We start from the raw sequence: 15,212 nt of genomic DNA on the forward strand, positions 1-15,212 counted from the left end.
GAAGGAAACAAACAATAAGAAAAAACAACAAAACAAACATAAGCCAACATAAGAACTAAGTACAGAGCAGAGAATTAAGGAACAAAGGGAGAGAGTCACTAGAGGTGATTCCCCAAGCCCTAGTCCAATAAAAAAGAGAACCACTAAAGAAAGCGAGCAACTGATTATCGGATTTGTCCGTATCCTCAAAGGTTTGCCAATTCTGCTCCCTCCAGATACACCACATAAGGCACAAAGGAGCTAAATTCCAAATGCTAGAAGAATGCTTTCCAAACCAATTCCACCAACCAAAAAGCGTATCTGCAACCGATCTTGGCAGAACCCAAGAGATCCCAAAAGTTCTAAAAACCAAGCTCCACAGCAGATAAGCTTTTTCACAATGAAGAAGCAGATGATTCACCGTCTCCCCATTACTACGACACATAATGCACCGGTCAACAAAAACCACTCCTCTACGCCTCAGAATGTCTCCTGTAAGAATCTTCTCCCAAGTTGCAGTCAAAACAAAGAAAGAGATGCACGGAGGAGCCTTAACCTTCCAAATACCTTTCCAAGGAAAGATAATAGGCAAAGGACAACGAAGCTTGTTGTAGAAAGAGCGGATGTCAAAATCCCCCTTCTTTGTCAACATCCACCTCATACAGTCTCCAAGCTCAGAACGAGGCAAATTAAAACCCAAGGTACAGAGGAAATCATCCACCTCACCCATCTCCCAATCATTTGGATCCCTTAACAAGCGAACATTCCAGCTTCTCTGAGCCTCCATCCCCAACCTTTCGAGAGACAAGGCCACCGATGCCTCTCTATTAGAAGCAATCCCATACACTAATGGGAAAGATCGATTGAGTGGTAAGTCCCCACACCACCTATCTGTCCAAAACTTCACTCTATCCCCCACCCCTACCTCAAACTGAATGCATTTACTAAACACGTCTCAACCTTTTCGAATACTTCTCCATAAACCGCACCCATAGGCACCCCTATCCAGCTTAGAAGACCAACCCCCCAACTCTTCCCCAAACTTCGAAACTACAACCCTCCTCCAAAGACGAGTCTCCTCAACCCCAAACCGCCATAACCATTTTCCTAGTAAGGCTTTGTTGAAAGTGGTTATTTTCCTTACACCCAGACCACCGTTCGCCTTAGGAGCACACACCTTATCCCACCCCACCAAGTGAGCTTTCAAATCCCCCCACAAGAAGTCCCTTTGCATCTTCTCAATCTTATTCGCCACATGCGATGGAATGGTAAAAAGAGACAAATAATAAGTAGGAAGGTTAGATAGCGTACTCTTAAGTAACGTCAGTCTTCCACCTTTCGACAAATACAGCTTCTTCCACCCAGCCAGCTTCCGCTTAATTTTCTCCAAAATAGGATTCTAAATAGAGGGAGACTTATGAGGAGCCCCTAACGGCATACCTAGATAGGTCATAGGCAAAGTCCCAATCCTACAACCCAGAATCTCTGCCAAGGCATGCACATTATTAACCTCTCTTATTGGAACCATCTTGCTTTTCAGGACATTAACCTTCAAACTTGTCACAGCCTGAAAACAGAGGAGAAGCATCTGAATGTGAAGGATCTGCTCCTCTTCCGCATCACAAAAAAGAATAGTGTCATCCGCAAACAGAAGATGAGAGACACATTCCCCTGCACCCCGTCTACCATCTGCCTTAAACCCCTGATCAAACCAGCACCTTCAACTCTTTTCAGCATTCTGCTTAAAACCTCCATAATAACCAGAAACAACATAGGAGATAGCGGGTCCCCTTGTCTCAAACCCCTCGTGCTCCTAAAGAAGTCAGCTGGAGTCCCATTAACCAAAATAGAGAAATGAACAGTTGAAATACAAGACCGGATCCATCTACACCACTTCTCCCCAAAGCCCATCTCTTCAAGAGATCTAGTAAAGCCTCCCAATTCACGTGATCATAAGCTTTCTTGATATCAAGCTTACAAATAACCCCCGGAGTCTTACTCTTAACTTGGCTATCAACACACTCATTAGCAATGAGAACTGAGTCAAGAATTTGTCTACCTCCCACAAAACTATTCTGGGACTCAGAGATCAGTTGGTCTAAAACCGTCTTCAAGCGATTTGCCAAAACCTTAGACAAGATCTTGTACAAGCTCCCCACCAAGCTAATAGGCCTGAAATCTTGGATATTGGAAGCATCATTTTTCTTAGGAATTAAGGCTATGAAAGTAGCGTTCAGAGATTTCTCAAATTTACTGTGGAGATAGAACTCCTCAAAAACTGCTAGAACATCTCTTTCCACCACTCTCCGGCAATGGTGAAAGAAGGCCATAGAAAAACCATCTAGACCTGGGGCTTTATCCCCAGCCAACTCATTAACAGCTAGAAGAATCTCCTCCTTCTCAAACCTCCTTTCAAGCCAGCACCTCTTCGACCCATCTATCTGATAAAACTTCAAACCTTCCGCAAAAGGCCTCCACTCTTCTGTCTCCTGATACAAATTTTTATAAAATTGAACCACTTGAGCAGCCACCTCAGACGACTCCTCATAAACCACCCCATCCACCTCCAAAATTCTTAGATGGTTAAACCTTCTACGGGAATTAGCCATCTTATGGAAGAATTTAGTATTATTATCTCCTTCTTTAATCCATAACATTCTTGATTTTTGTCTCCATGAGATTTCTTCCAAAGAGAGAAGACTCTCTACTTCGGATTCACCATAATTCTCTCGCATGTCTCTGCATCAGAGAGGCCAAACTCCTCTTCCTTGGCATCAAGCAATTTCAAAGCCTCTAATAATTGAGACTTTTTGCGTCCGACATGACTAAACTCCGACCGGTTCCACTGAATGATATCTTCTTTCAAGGCCTTCAATTTTTTGGCAAACACAAAGCTAGGAGTACCAGAGAAAGAATGCCGATTCCACCAAGAGTGCACTCTATCAATGAACCCGTCCGTCTTTAACCACATATTCTCAAACCTAAACGGACTTTTCCCCCTCGCCATTCCCTCTACCTCCACCAGAATTGGAAAATGATCTGAAACAGGACGAGGTAAAATCCGCTGGATCACATCCGGGTATTGCTCTTCGCAATCGTGAGACACCAACACTCTGTCTATCCTAGACATTGAAGGCTGATCGGAGCCGCTAGACCAGGTAAAACTCCCTCCCTCCAAAGGCAAATCAATCAAATTAAGATCCTCAATGAACTCCGAAAAAAGTTCCATAGCCGGAGTAAGACGGGAGTTACCCGACCGTTCACTTGGGAAACGAACAATATTAAAATCCCCAATGCAACACCAAGGAACGTTCCAATATTGCTGAATACCAACCAACTCGTCCCACATAAGTCCCCTCGCATTATTATCAATTGGGCCATAAACCCCAGAACATGCCCAGGTAAAGCCATCCCCCACCCCTTTCCACAGAACAGACACAGAAAAGGAACCCAGTAGAAAGTCCAACCTCTCCAAGACCCTCCTATCCCACATCAACAAAACCCCACCCGCCTTCTGGACAGCATCTAAAGCCACCCAATCCACAAAGGGACAGCTCCACAGGCTGCCAACCATTTGTCTGTCCAAGCCAGAAAGCTTAGTCTCTTGAAGGCAAATTACATCACACTTTCACTCACGCAATAAATTTTTCACAACTGACCGTTTCCGACAATCATTCAAACCCCTAACATTCCAAGAAAGAATTTTTAAATTCATAAAGACATGAAAATCCCAACTGATGAAATAGCTTAGCAACCTACACTCTACTTGCCATCATAGTTAACTGAAGATTGCAAGTTCCTCAGCTCTCTCTTCCCTCTATTCTTTTTAATGAGAGCTTTTCTAGGAATTGCAACTTTCCTGTTCAACACTTTGACATCCTCCGTCTCCTTCTCAATCTTTTGTAACAAAGTAATACATAACTTCTCATGTCGACTCAGAGGAAGCCCCACCAGCTTACTGAAACCAGGAAGTCTGTTCTTCACCCAACTAGAAATATCTAACGTATCCACACACTCCAATGCCTCATAATCATAGTCCAACTAAGCTGCCAAAGGCAGCCCAAAGGGAGTGATAGACCTCAGAGGGATTGATAAGCTATCCTCTCCTCCCAAACTCATATCTAAATTATTCAACTCTTCCACCACCAAAGTTCTCTCCCCAAGGGCATCACCCACTGCCTTCGTGGGTATCACACCCAAACCCAAATCTGAATTGTTCAACTCTTCCACCACCAAAACTCCCTCCCCATTGACCTCACCCACTGCCTTCGTGTGAAACACACCCGAACCCATTTCTGAGTTTTCCAACTCTTCCACCACCAAAACTCCCTCCCCAGGGGCATCACCCACAGCCTTCATGGGTGTGTCCACAAACCCAGCCCTCGAAAAGCCCAAAAAGAAGCCAGAGAGGAAGAGAAAAGAAGAGAGAAGATCCACCGGTGACCGCGAAATCGTCAGCTCAGACTTACCCGGTGAAAAAAAGGGCTCATCGGAGCTGCTTCCGGCAAAAGATGGGCCGCCGGCCACCGTCGGAGGCTGAGAACCCCGGCCTAGCACCACCGGCTCAAGATCGGAGCACTGGGAACAAGCCATGGGGCTCGCCTCCTTCATCGGGCTCTGGGTTGGTCTCTCTTCTCCAGACCGAGAGCTCTCACCCTCTTCAAAATGACTTGGGCCAGAGCAATTATAATAACCCACACCTGGGTCGGTCAGCAATGGGCTTGTGGCAAGGCCCAAGACTTGTTCAGCCTGTTTGGTTTCCCTTGCAACCCATTTAAGGGCCTTAGTACCTCTTATATTGCAGTCCGAAGCCACTGCACGTGATTCCCCTCTGAAATTCATTTCTCCCACTTTGTTTCTGTCCCAGGAAACCCGCCTCCTCCCTATCACATCAACCTCCACGATAAGACCTCTTCCTGACCAGCCATATCTCCTAGCATCACTCTTCTTCATCTTTTCATAATCTTTTGAATTTAAACTGGAACTTGGGAAACGTAACCTCCTGTCTGCCAGATTTTGCTCACCAACCTCTGCCTCCACATTAATGCTCTGCTTCCTCCTGTCCCCTCTCACCACCTCCATCTTATCAGCCTTACCCACCGGAAAAACCCCCACTTTGGCACCTTGAAGTTTCAGATTCACCCCCTTCTTTTCATCCAGCTGCTTAAGGTGCTTTCTATCCTCTATTCTTCCATGGAAGCCTTGCACAACTTCAGCAAAAGTTCTAGAGTTTTGGGCTTCCAAGTTGTACTTCTGCACCTGAGGAAAAAAACTTGGAAGACCAAAACCAGCCATCGTATAATGGGAGGGATTCAACAGCTTTCTTAGTTCAAGGCCAAAGGCCCTCCAACCAAACTTCTCTTTGCCTTCAGGGATAATAACTGACCTCCTACATCCACCCACTTTGAGTTCAGTCAGTAGCAAGAACTGACCAAAAGAGTTGATGCTCCTTTGGAGAGTAAAAGCAGTGTCCCCATCTCTAAAAATGAAAAACTGCTTGGAACTCTCTCCAACAACAAAGTCTTCAATGTTATTCATCAGCCATATTGCTGCATTCTTACCCATGAAAACTGATCTCATAAAGAATCTGCCCCTCTCAAAGATCCTTAGCAAGAAGTAACGGCCCCCTTCCTCTAAAACTAATTTAAAGGATTTGGACTCAATGAAGAAGCTACGAACTCCCCCCATAATAACAAAAAGAAAGAAAGAATTCAACACTCCAGATACTATAGGAAATTTTCAAAGTAAAAACTTTATAATTTCTTCCACCCTGTCAACCTTCTTTCAAGCTTCTCCAAGATAGGGTTCCAAATAGTTGTCGACTTATAAGGGGCTCCAAGAGGCATTCCAACATAAGGCATTGGCAGACTTCCCCACCTTGCAGCCCAAAATATCTGCCAATGCATTAATATTGTCAACTAGTTGAGCCAAGGATTATATTTTTAGGATTAGTTTATTTTAAATTAAGCATGACCTTAGCACCTAGCTTAGCATGTTCATGGTTGGTTCATTAATTTTTGAATAAGCTCAAGTTCAATTGAATTTGCCTAATACATAGCTAAATGTTTCGGGTTATTATTTTTATTTTTATAAATAGCTAAATGTTGGGGTTATGACATTGAGGCTTCATTTGTTAGAGAAATATAAAAAGTGGGAGGATAGAAAAATAAGCCGAAAGAAGATTCATGTTCCATCATGGATGTTTGGTTGGAAAGATGAAATGAATGGATAGCTTTTGGTTGTTTGGTAGAGAAGAAGGATGTGAGGAAAGAAAAGTGGTTTAGAATCCCAACAGTAGCACGATTGGGTGGGGACATGCCTCATAAATTGAAGGCCACTAGTTTGAATCTCTCCATCTTCGTCCCCTTGTGGCCAAAACTTGTTAAAAAAAGAAAAGTGGGTAACAGTATAATAACCTACTACGAACTTTATACATGTATGCATGTATGAATTTCAGCAGTTCATTTTAACAATAATGATGCGAGACACAAGTAGGTAGACAATAGAGATAAAAGGGACAAAGAAGATAAACAAAACAAACCCTAGACTTCACCACCTAGAATCTGCCTGAAAGCCTTAGGCATCACTACCAGAGGGCGTTTGGCATCACCACCAAACAAAGAGAAAATATTCTCAAATTATAGATTTCTTATTCAAATTGTACTCTTTCACAATTATGAGAACACTAGTTAAATAGGGTTTTTGGGTTACATCAATATGGAAATATCTAATCAGGCTACAATTAAATCCCATAAAACCCTCAACATTAAAGACCAAATTCAAAAAAAAAAATCTGAAATAATTTTGATTTGGTGCTCCTTGCATCATGAAGCCTAGGTTTTTTCTTGTTATTTTTCTTCTTTTTTGTAATATTTTATACTCTTCCTTTTATTTCCTATTTTTCAAACATGTTCTGCATTATAGGTGCCTGTTTATATCTTATGAGTAAGTTGACAAGATAGGTTTCTATTATTTTCCATGGTTGCTGAAATGTTAGATGATGGTTTCTGCAATTTATTCTATAATTTGGCTCTTCGTTTAATAGGAAAAACCATTCTCATAAAAAAAATATTGTGATAATATAGTAGATATCATTGCTGTAGGCATAAAATGTTCTTGTTTTATAGGTTTCGGAGGTGAGCTCACTTTTGGGGAGAGCTGGTACTGCTGGGCTTGGGAAGGCAGTTGAAGTTTTGGACACGCTTGGTAGTAGCATGACCAATTTGAACCTCAATAGTGGTTTTACCTCAGGGGTTACAACAAAAGGGAATAAAATTTCAATTTTGGCCTTTGAAGTTGCAAACACGGTTGTTAAGGGTGCCAATCTAATGCAATCCCTTTCAAAGGAGAACATTAAACATTTAAAGGAGGTGGTACTTCCATCAGAAGGGGTGCAAAATTTAATTTCGCGAGATATGATTATTTATAGGTTTCGGAGGTGAGCTCACTTTTGGGGAGAGCTGGTACTGCTGGGCTTGGGAAGGCAGTTGAAGTTTTGGACACGCTTGGTAGTAGCATGACCAATTTGAACCTCAATAGTGGTTTTACCTCAGGGGTTACAACAAAAGGGAATAAAATTTCAATTTTGGCCTTTGAAGTTGCAAACACGGTTGTTAAGGGTGCCAATCTAATGCAATCCCTTTCAAAGGAGAACATTAAACATTTAAAGGAGGTGGTACTTCCATCAGAAGGGGTGCAAAATTTAATTTCGCGAGATATGATTGAACTCCTGAGAATTGCTGCAGCTGACAAGAGGTGCGTAGGCAGAGACAGTGATAATTTTTTCTAATGTTTTTGTCATTAACTTTGATTTTCTGCTCAATCATTTTTATAATTATTAGATGAATAGAAAAAAGTAATCATATTGTTGTGCAATTCTGGCAGAGAAGAATTGAAGGTTTTCTCTGGAGAAGTGGTGCGTTTTGGAAATCGTTGCAAAGATCCTCAATGGCACAACTTGGATCGCTATTTTGATAAGTAATACTAGTTGAACTTGTCTCTATTACCTTATACGTGTTCTTTAAATATTTCAAATGAGGTCATCATGTTTTGCTGTGTGCTATCTTTATGATATTTTAGGTTGGGTTCAGAACTTAGCCCCCAGCGGCAATTAAAGGAAGAAGCAGAAAATGTGATGCAGCAATTAATGAATTTGGTTCAGTATACAGCTGTGAGTATTTCCAAATCACCTTTACATTCTATTGATCAAAGATAAAATTATGGATTGGATGAAAGTACAATACTAATACCAATACCAATTCACGTGGAAGGGGGGGGACAAAGTGTGATGCTGATGACTAAAAAATTATTGATTATGAACGCTTGATGCTGCCTTAACGTTATACCTTGGAAATTTACTGAAGAGGAAACAAACCTCTTTCTTGGTTGCAGGAATTATACCATGAGTTGCATGCCTTGGACAGATTTGAACAGGATTATCGGCGTAAACATCAAGAAGAGGATAACTCAAATGCTGCTCAAAGAGGTTGCACAACTTGAATTTCTTGTTTGTTCAAGTTTTGTAATTTAGAAATGTTTTTTTTTTTTTTTTTTTTTTACATAGTAAAAAATATATAATGCTTATTAAAAAGCATAAAACAGTAGAAATTTTTTCAAGTTGACTGTAGGAACCTGAATGTCTAGTTCTGTTGATTCTTTAATATGGGTCATGGCCGTTCTCAGGTTTGGCTATATCCAGCGTAAGAATTTTTCACCATTACTGGTTTTGTGATAGTTGTATATCTAAACATGGGATGCGTGTGTAAGTGTAATTTTTGAACCCCAAAAAAAATTTAATAATGTTTCATTGATATTGAAAAAAATGTACATAATGTGCAAGTTGCATTCTCTAATTCTTAATTTGTAATATGTTTGTATCTTTGTAGTGCGAGCCTGCCAGGCCTAGGCATGATGTATTTCTGTGGCTAGTCCAATGGCAACATTTTACCTTATATCTCAGAACTTGGTCTGGCTTGGGTTTAGTCTATGGCTCTTCTTGAGCTAAAATATACAAAGTCCCCTAGTTCTAAATTCATAATGTGCTGTATTAAATCCTGATAAATTAAGGGGGATACCTTTTGTTTTAAATCTTGTTTCTTTGTTAACATACTAAATATCATTTTCATAACTTATTTATTTTTGACAAGTAGGAGACAGCCTTGCAATTTTAAGAGCAGAGTTAAAGAGTCAAAGGAAGCATGTAAAAAGTTTGAAGAAAAAATCGCTCTGGTCCAAGATTTTGGAAGAGGTAGCAATTCAGTACTGCTTTATGTAGCTCTTTCTAGGTGCATATGGAGAGAATGTTTGGCAACTTTGTGTTTCTACATATTAATGATTCAACTTCGCTGGTTTATTTGTTTTATGATGCTATCGCCATTATGCATTCAGAAGCTGTATACACAGTAGCAGTGGACTGTTCTTTTTCCATTCTTCTTTAGTGATAGCCTCATAATGATACCGTTTGTCGCTTACTTTTGAAGTTGTTTCTAATGAACTATTTGTTATTGTTCCTTTCTAAAAGACCAATCTGTTATCATTTGCAGGTGATGGAGAAACTCGTTGACATTGTCCACTTCTTGCATTTGGAGATTCACGAAGCCTTTGGTAGTGCTGGTATGCATTCCAAACATTGATGAAATTTCTGATTATAGCCATCTAAAGGAATTTCTTGCTCTTCTCTCTTGCCTCCTCCTGGGAACGGTTGATGAAAAGTCTCGCATTTTTTGTTCCTGTTTTAATATGCAAACCTCCAAAAACTGTATTTGTGTTCAACTGGGATCAATGAACACAAAATCAGGTTTATTTTAATGAATAGGAAGGAAGTATATTCATTGGGAAAGAACAGATACTTCTTTGGGTGGTTGCAGTAATGCAGTTTGTGTTTCACAAAAAGTAAGCAAACAAAGATCCTGTTTTAATATGCAAACCTCCAAAAACTGTATTTGTGTTCAACTGGGATCAATGAACACAAAATCAGGTTTATTTTAATGAATAGGAAGGAAGTATATTCATTGGGAAAGAACAGATACTTCTTTGGGTGGTTGCAGTAATGCAGTTTGTGTTTCACAAAAAGTAAGCAAACAAAGTATCACCAAAAATAGTGTGTAGAAAAAGTGTCACTCAAAATATTGAATCTTTGCTGGATTGTTGTTGTCCTTATTGTAACCTTTTAAAGAACAAAAATTGATCATTTCTGAGCCTTGTAAGATAGTCCAAAATTGTTGCTAAATTGGGTTGCAGATCTATCTGATAGAATGATAATGTCCTTTATTTATTTATTTTTTGTTGTTCCTTTTGAAGAGGTTATTAACTAACATTCCATCTATAAAGATGCTATATTTTAAATTATTTATTTCTTGACATGGCCTGTCTTGCTTTAAACAGCGCTTGAAATCGAAGTTTGGGTTTTATTAATTCAATGAACTTGTTCTGTTTTTCCCACTTTGACCTTGCAGATGATGACAAGCCAGTGAAAGGTTCTCAGAACAACCATAAAAAATTGGGGTCTGCTGGTCTTGCATTGCATTATGCAAATATTATTACCCAAATTGATACCATTGTGAGTTTATTATTCATCCAGTCTTGACATTTCTTTAGCTTTACTACAGTGGTTTTGTTATGTTCACTGTAATTATGAGCACCTATGTTGTTCCTCCAGAACATATTTTAATGTTACTCTGCAAAAGGGTGGTGTGGAGTAGAGGGAAAAAAATGCATATCCACTACTAGCTTGTAAGATGATGTTTTGTTGACACACCTAAAATGTATAGACTAAAATGTTCTTGTATTGTAAATCTATTCAGAGGAAGCATCTATATAGGAGGGCCTCGGGGTATGTTAAACTCTGTTCTTGTCAACATATAGGAGTGCTCATCCTCTTGTGTCACCTCTCAACATCTCTATTGTTCTATACCAATTTTTTTTTTCTTTTCCTATTCTAGTTTTTCTTTTCTTTAGGTCTCTCTATCTTTAGATTTTGATCTCTATCTTTAGATTTTGATAATCCAAGTCTGGAGCATAAACCTAAATACCTAGTTATTTCAACCCCACACACACACATATAAAGCCTTTTGGTACAAGGTACAAATATTTAAATTTTTTATAAGCCAAACCATTTACTGATGCTATTGTGGTCATCAGGAAAAACAACCCTGTTGTTTGGGGGTATACTTGTTTCCCAAAGCATCTTCCACCTAAACTATGCATTTTGTTAACATTTTTCCTAAAATTACACAAATTAATAGCTGGTTAGTCTCTTTTGCTTAACATTATAATGGTCTTTAAATAAATGGCTTAGGGGTAGAAAGGTATAAGCAATTGGTATTGGATTATCTGCTCTTTTGTTGAAACTACGGTTAATCTGTTCACTGTTACTGTCACCATACATGATATGGATATACAGCATATGGATTAAATAATTTGTGTATGGTTTTGATAAATAATAAGTTCTACCCAAGTACACAAAAATATACTGTAGGTGTGTTAGATTAAATGATTAAATTCATCATTTTCATAACAACTTAAGCTTTTGGAATAATTAGTAATTTATAGTAGTATCAGAGCAGGAGGTCTTGATTTCAAACCTTGTCTCCACCTTACCTCCCATTTGAAAAATTCCCACATGTTGGGCCTCACTTAATCAGGGCAGTTTAGGCTCACATGTGAATGTGGAGTGTTAGATTAAATTATTAAATTCACCATTAACATCTTGAGCTTTTGGAAAAAAAAATCAGTACTTTATCAAGGTGCACACTAATTAAACTCTAAAGTTGCAATGGTCAATGAAATCTAATAAGTTTGAAAAAGAAAATAATGCTGACTCTATAATCCATTAATACAAGGTTCTGAAAAGTGCAATTCTTTAGTTATTTTGAAACATGCTTTTATGATTTAAGACCTTTTCACAAGCTTGCTTTCTGGGCTTGAGATGAATGTAACACCTGGACATGTGACTGAAACATCACAAACAAGCTCATGTAACAATGAAGCAGTTGGAAACGTTTGATCATATTGTCCATATATATTTCTTGTAGTGCTTAGTTTTATATATTTGTATGTTACTAGCATGTAATCATTTCCAATGATTACGGCTTTCCTTGGGGAAGTTTTACTTCAGCTGTGATGGTTAAATTTTTGGTTGTGAATTCCATGGAACTAGTATTAACTCATAGGTACTCCTGGTTAGTTAAAGTATGTATCACTGATGAGAAGCATGTAAGGATGGAAAAGTAGCCCTTGTTTGGAGGGAATTTTTATACTAGACATATGTTTCAGAGATGCTATACAATTGAGATCTGATTGGGCCAATAAAAATAAAGATTATGTTATATTATTATTTCATTTATTTTTGGTTTGTTTTAACATGTCTAAAGGTAACTGTACTAGATTACTTTAGGGTAATTGTCCTTGTTATAAGCAGAAAACTGATTTTAATAGCACAAGAATCTCTCTTTTTCAATCTGGAGGTTGTGTTTGTTGGCTAATCAAGTGAGAGCTGGTGCCATATATTAAGTTTTGTTAGTTTTATTTTCAATTTGGGTTTTTCTTTTTTAACATCCGACTATAATCAGGTCTCTCGGTCAAGTTCTGTACCTCCAAATACGAGGGATGCTTTATATCAAGGACTACCACCTACCATAAAGACTGCCTTGCGCTCAAAATTGCAGTCATTTCAGGTCAAGGAAGAGGTATGTATATATATCTTTATCGCAAATGATAATTATCTAATTGGATTACTTCTTTTCTTTTTTGTTATATTCTTAATTTGGCTCCCAGTTAAAAAATCTTTTCAAACTAAGCTCCTGATTCTGGCCCAAAAAAGGGAAAAGAAAAATTGGACTACTGGTTTATTAGTTTTACTTTTATATGTACTTATTCATAACCTTTGTCAAATGGTGTCGTTGCAGCTTACCATCCCACAAATTAAAGCTGAAATGGAGAAAACTCTACAGTGGCTTGTTCCAATTGCCGCAAACACAACAAAGTAAACCTAACAGCCCTTAATAGATCAACACTTTTGGGCTATGAGTGCATCTGTTACCCCATTTTATGATTTGCTCAATTCACTTTCTTGCAGTGGGGAATGCATATCACTAATGCATGAAGGGCACTATAGCAGTTATCCTGTTTCTTCTTAAGTAGAATTACTGAGATACCCTTCCAAATTGTGATGTGGCCACTGTGGGTGGGAATTGTGTGAATTAAAAATGGGTGACAAGAGGCTATTTTTGCCCATTTTGTCATTTTTTGATAATTTCTTCATTCACGGATTTCTACCTTTTTTTTTTCTTCCTAATGGTCTTCATTCAATGTAACTACTAATCCATAAAGGTTTATTTTTGCATGTTGATCCATTTAGAGCTCATCACGGCTTTGGGTGGGTTGGAGAATGGGCAAATACAGGGTGAGTTCTTAGCACGAGTGCTTTGTCTTCATTTATCTTTTGTCCCCTTAATGATTTGCTTAACCTTCCAGATTAAATGTTTTTAGGTCTGAGGTGAACCGAAAACCTGCTGGTCAGACTGACTTACTCAGGATTGAAACACTCCACCATGCAGATAAGGAGAAAACTGAAGCTTACATTCTCGAACTGGTAGTGTGGCTTCATCATCTGGTCAGTCAAGCTAGGGCTGGCAATGGTGGAATCAGGTCTCCGGTCAAATCTCCAATCTGCTCCCCAAACCAGACGTCAATGCAGTTATCTACACACATACCCAGCTCTCCATCCCCCACATTGACAGTTGAAGACCAAGAGATGCTTCGGGATGTTAGCAAGCGGAAGTTGACACCTGGAATAAGTAAGAGTCAGGAATTTGACACTGCAAAGAGCAGGTTAAGAAAGCACCACAGGCTGAGTAAAAGTAGCAGCCATTCACCAACAAGTGAAACTAAAAAGGACCCATTTCCCATTAGGAGGCCATTTTCTGTTCCTGTCTTTGACTTTGATATTGACCGGCTCAAAGCTTTGGATGTCATTGACCGAGTGGATACGATTCGAAGTTTATAATTTCATGGCATTTCAAAGCTTCACAAAAAAAAAAAAGGCCTTGTGTTTATGTAATTGGTAAGTCTGCTTCATTTTTCGATGTAGGGTGCACAAGTAGTTTGTGGCAAGGAGAGATCTCTGGCAATTGTGGCAAGGGGGATCTCATGCGAGTTACTTAGTAGTTGATGAGTGATAAGTCATCACTTTTTTGAATGTGAAAATTTAGGGTGATAAATGAGTTGTTCAGGGGCAATTTAATTGTTGTAGAGATGGAAGGTACATCTGGCCATAGTTTTTGTTAGTTCTATATGTACAGAATAGCATTTGATAATAATTGAAATTTCGTGGTTCTGTTTCTTCTTTCCTTGTCTATGCAAAAATAACAATTCTATATATTCTGTGCAGCAGTAATAATTGTTGATGATGGGAATTGCATATGTAAACTAATTATTTGACATTTTAATGGCATCATATTAGAATCAAAATTCAAAAGCCGCTTGACAGAATCTATCGGCTATAAAGTTTTCAAGGGCTTCTTGGCTCAGTCTTAGAAGATTTTTGGCCTTTTATGACTCTGTATGGATCAATAAGAGTATATGTAGCTTATCTCATGGGGAGTGGCCTCTAAAATGATTGCGGAGGAGATGGACAAGCAAAAACAGTATATTTGGTTCAATTAAATTCACACATATTATTGAATTTAATATATATATATATATATATATTTGAAAAATGTTAACGAATGTCTTAAGGGCATTGATATTAAAAAATATTTTTAGAAACTTTTATGGAAAAAAAAGAAAAAAGAAAAGAAATTGATGGCTTTTATATTTTAATTAAATGGTGTGAAAACTTTCTTAATAAAGTGTATTTTGTTTTTTTTTTTGTTTTTGTTTTTTTTTTGTTTTGTTTTTTTTTTTTTAATTTCAAAACTTAAGGGTGTTCAAAGACCTACTCCACCTTACTGGAGCTAACTCGATCTGCGTTCAATCTGATGACTGCGGCGGTCAATAACTGGTGTTGCCTTCAAAACCTGGCAACGAAAGGTCGAGTGGTGAGTTCTCTCACTAGAATCTAACATACATAATCTGAACAACAATAAAGGATAAATCTAGCGGATATCCATCACCAAATCTAACGAGATTTCTGCCAGATCTGACGAGATCTTCACCTGATTTGGTGAGATCTCACTAGATCTTCCTCACTTTACACTCCTCCCTACCGTTATCTAATTGGATCTTCGTCGTTT

The 15,212-nt window shown here is 38.7% G+C and overlaps 1 protein-coding gene across 2 annotated transcripts in view; it reads left to right on the plus strand.

Moving 5' to 3' along the window:
- Positions 1–14,323, plus strand: part of LOC112000826 (protein PSK SIMULATOR 1) — a 28,498-nt gene extending 14,175 nt beyond the window's left edge. Inside the window, exons 3-13 of one of the 2 annotated variants that reach the window (XM_065770887.1) lie at positions 7,409–7,734; positions 7,864–7,956; positions 8,059–8,149; positions 8,371–8,464; positions 9,129–9,226; positions 9,522–9,591; positions 10,434–10,537; positions 12,549–12,665; positions 12,885–12,961; positions 13,337–13,381; positions 13,468–14,323. In XM_065770887.1, coding sequence (XP_065626959.1) covers positions 7,409–7,734; positions 7,864–7,956; positions 8,059–8,149; positions 8,371–8,464; positions 9,129–9,226; positions 9,522–9,591; positions 10,434–10,537; positions 12,549–12,665; positions 12,885–12,961; positions 13,337–13,381; positions 13,468–13,984 — 1,632 coding nt within the window. In that variant the 3' untranslated portion in view covers positions 13,985–14,323. Of the gene's footprint in view, positions 1–7,408; positions 7,735–7,863; positions 7,957–8,058; positions 8,150–8,370; positions 8,465–9,128; positions 9,227–9,521; positions 9,592–10,433; positions 10,538–12,548; positions 12,666–12,884; positions 12,962–13,054; positions 13,299–13,336; positions 13,382–13,467 lie in introns of those variants that run through there. The other variant, XM_065770890.1, reaches the window with a different exon arrangement.
- The last annotated feature ends 889 nt before the right edge of the window (positions 14,324–15,212 follow it).

The sequence above is a fragment of the Quercus suber genome, unplaced genomic scaffold, assembly GCF_002906115.3.
Source record: "Quercus suber isolate HL8 unplaced genomic scaffold, Cork oak 2.0 scaffold_4, whole genome shotgun sequence".
Lineage (NCBI taxonomy): Eukaryota > Viridiplantae > Streptophyta > Magnoliopsida > Fagales > Fagaceae > Quercus > Quercus suber.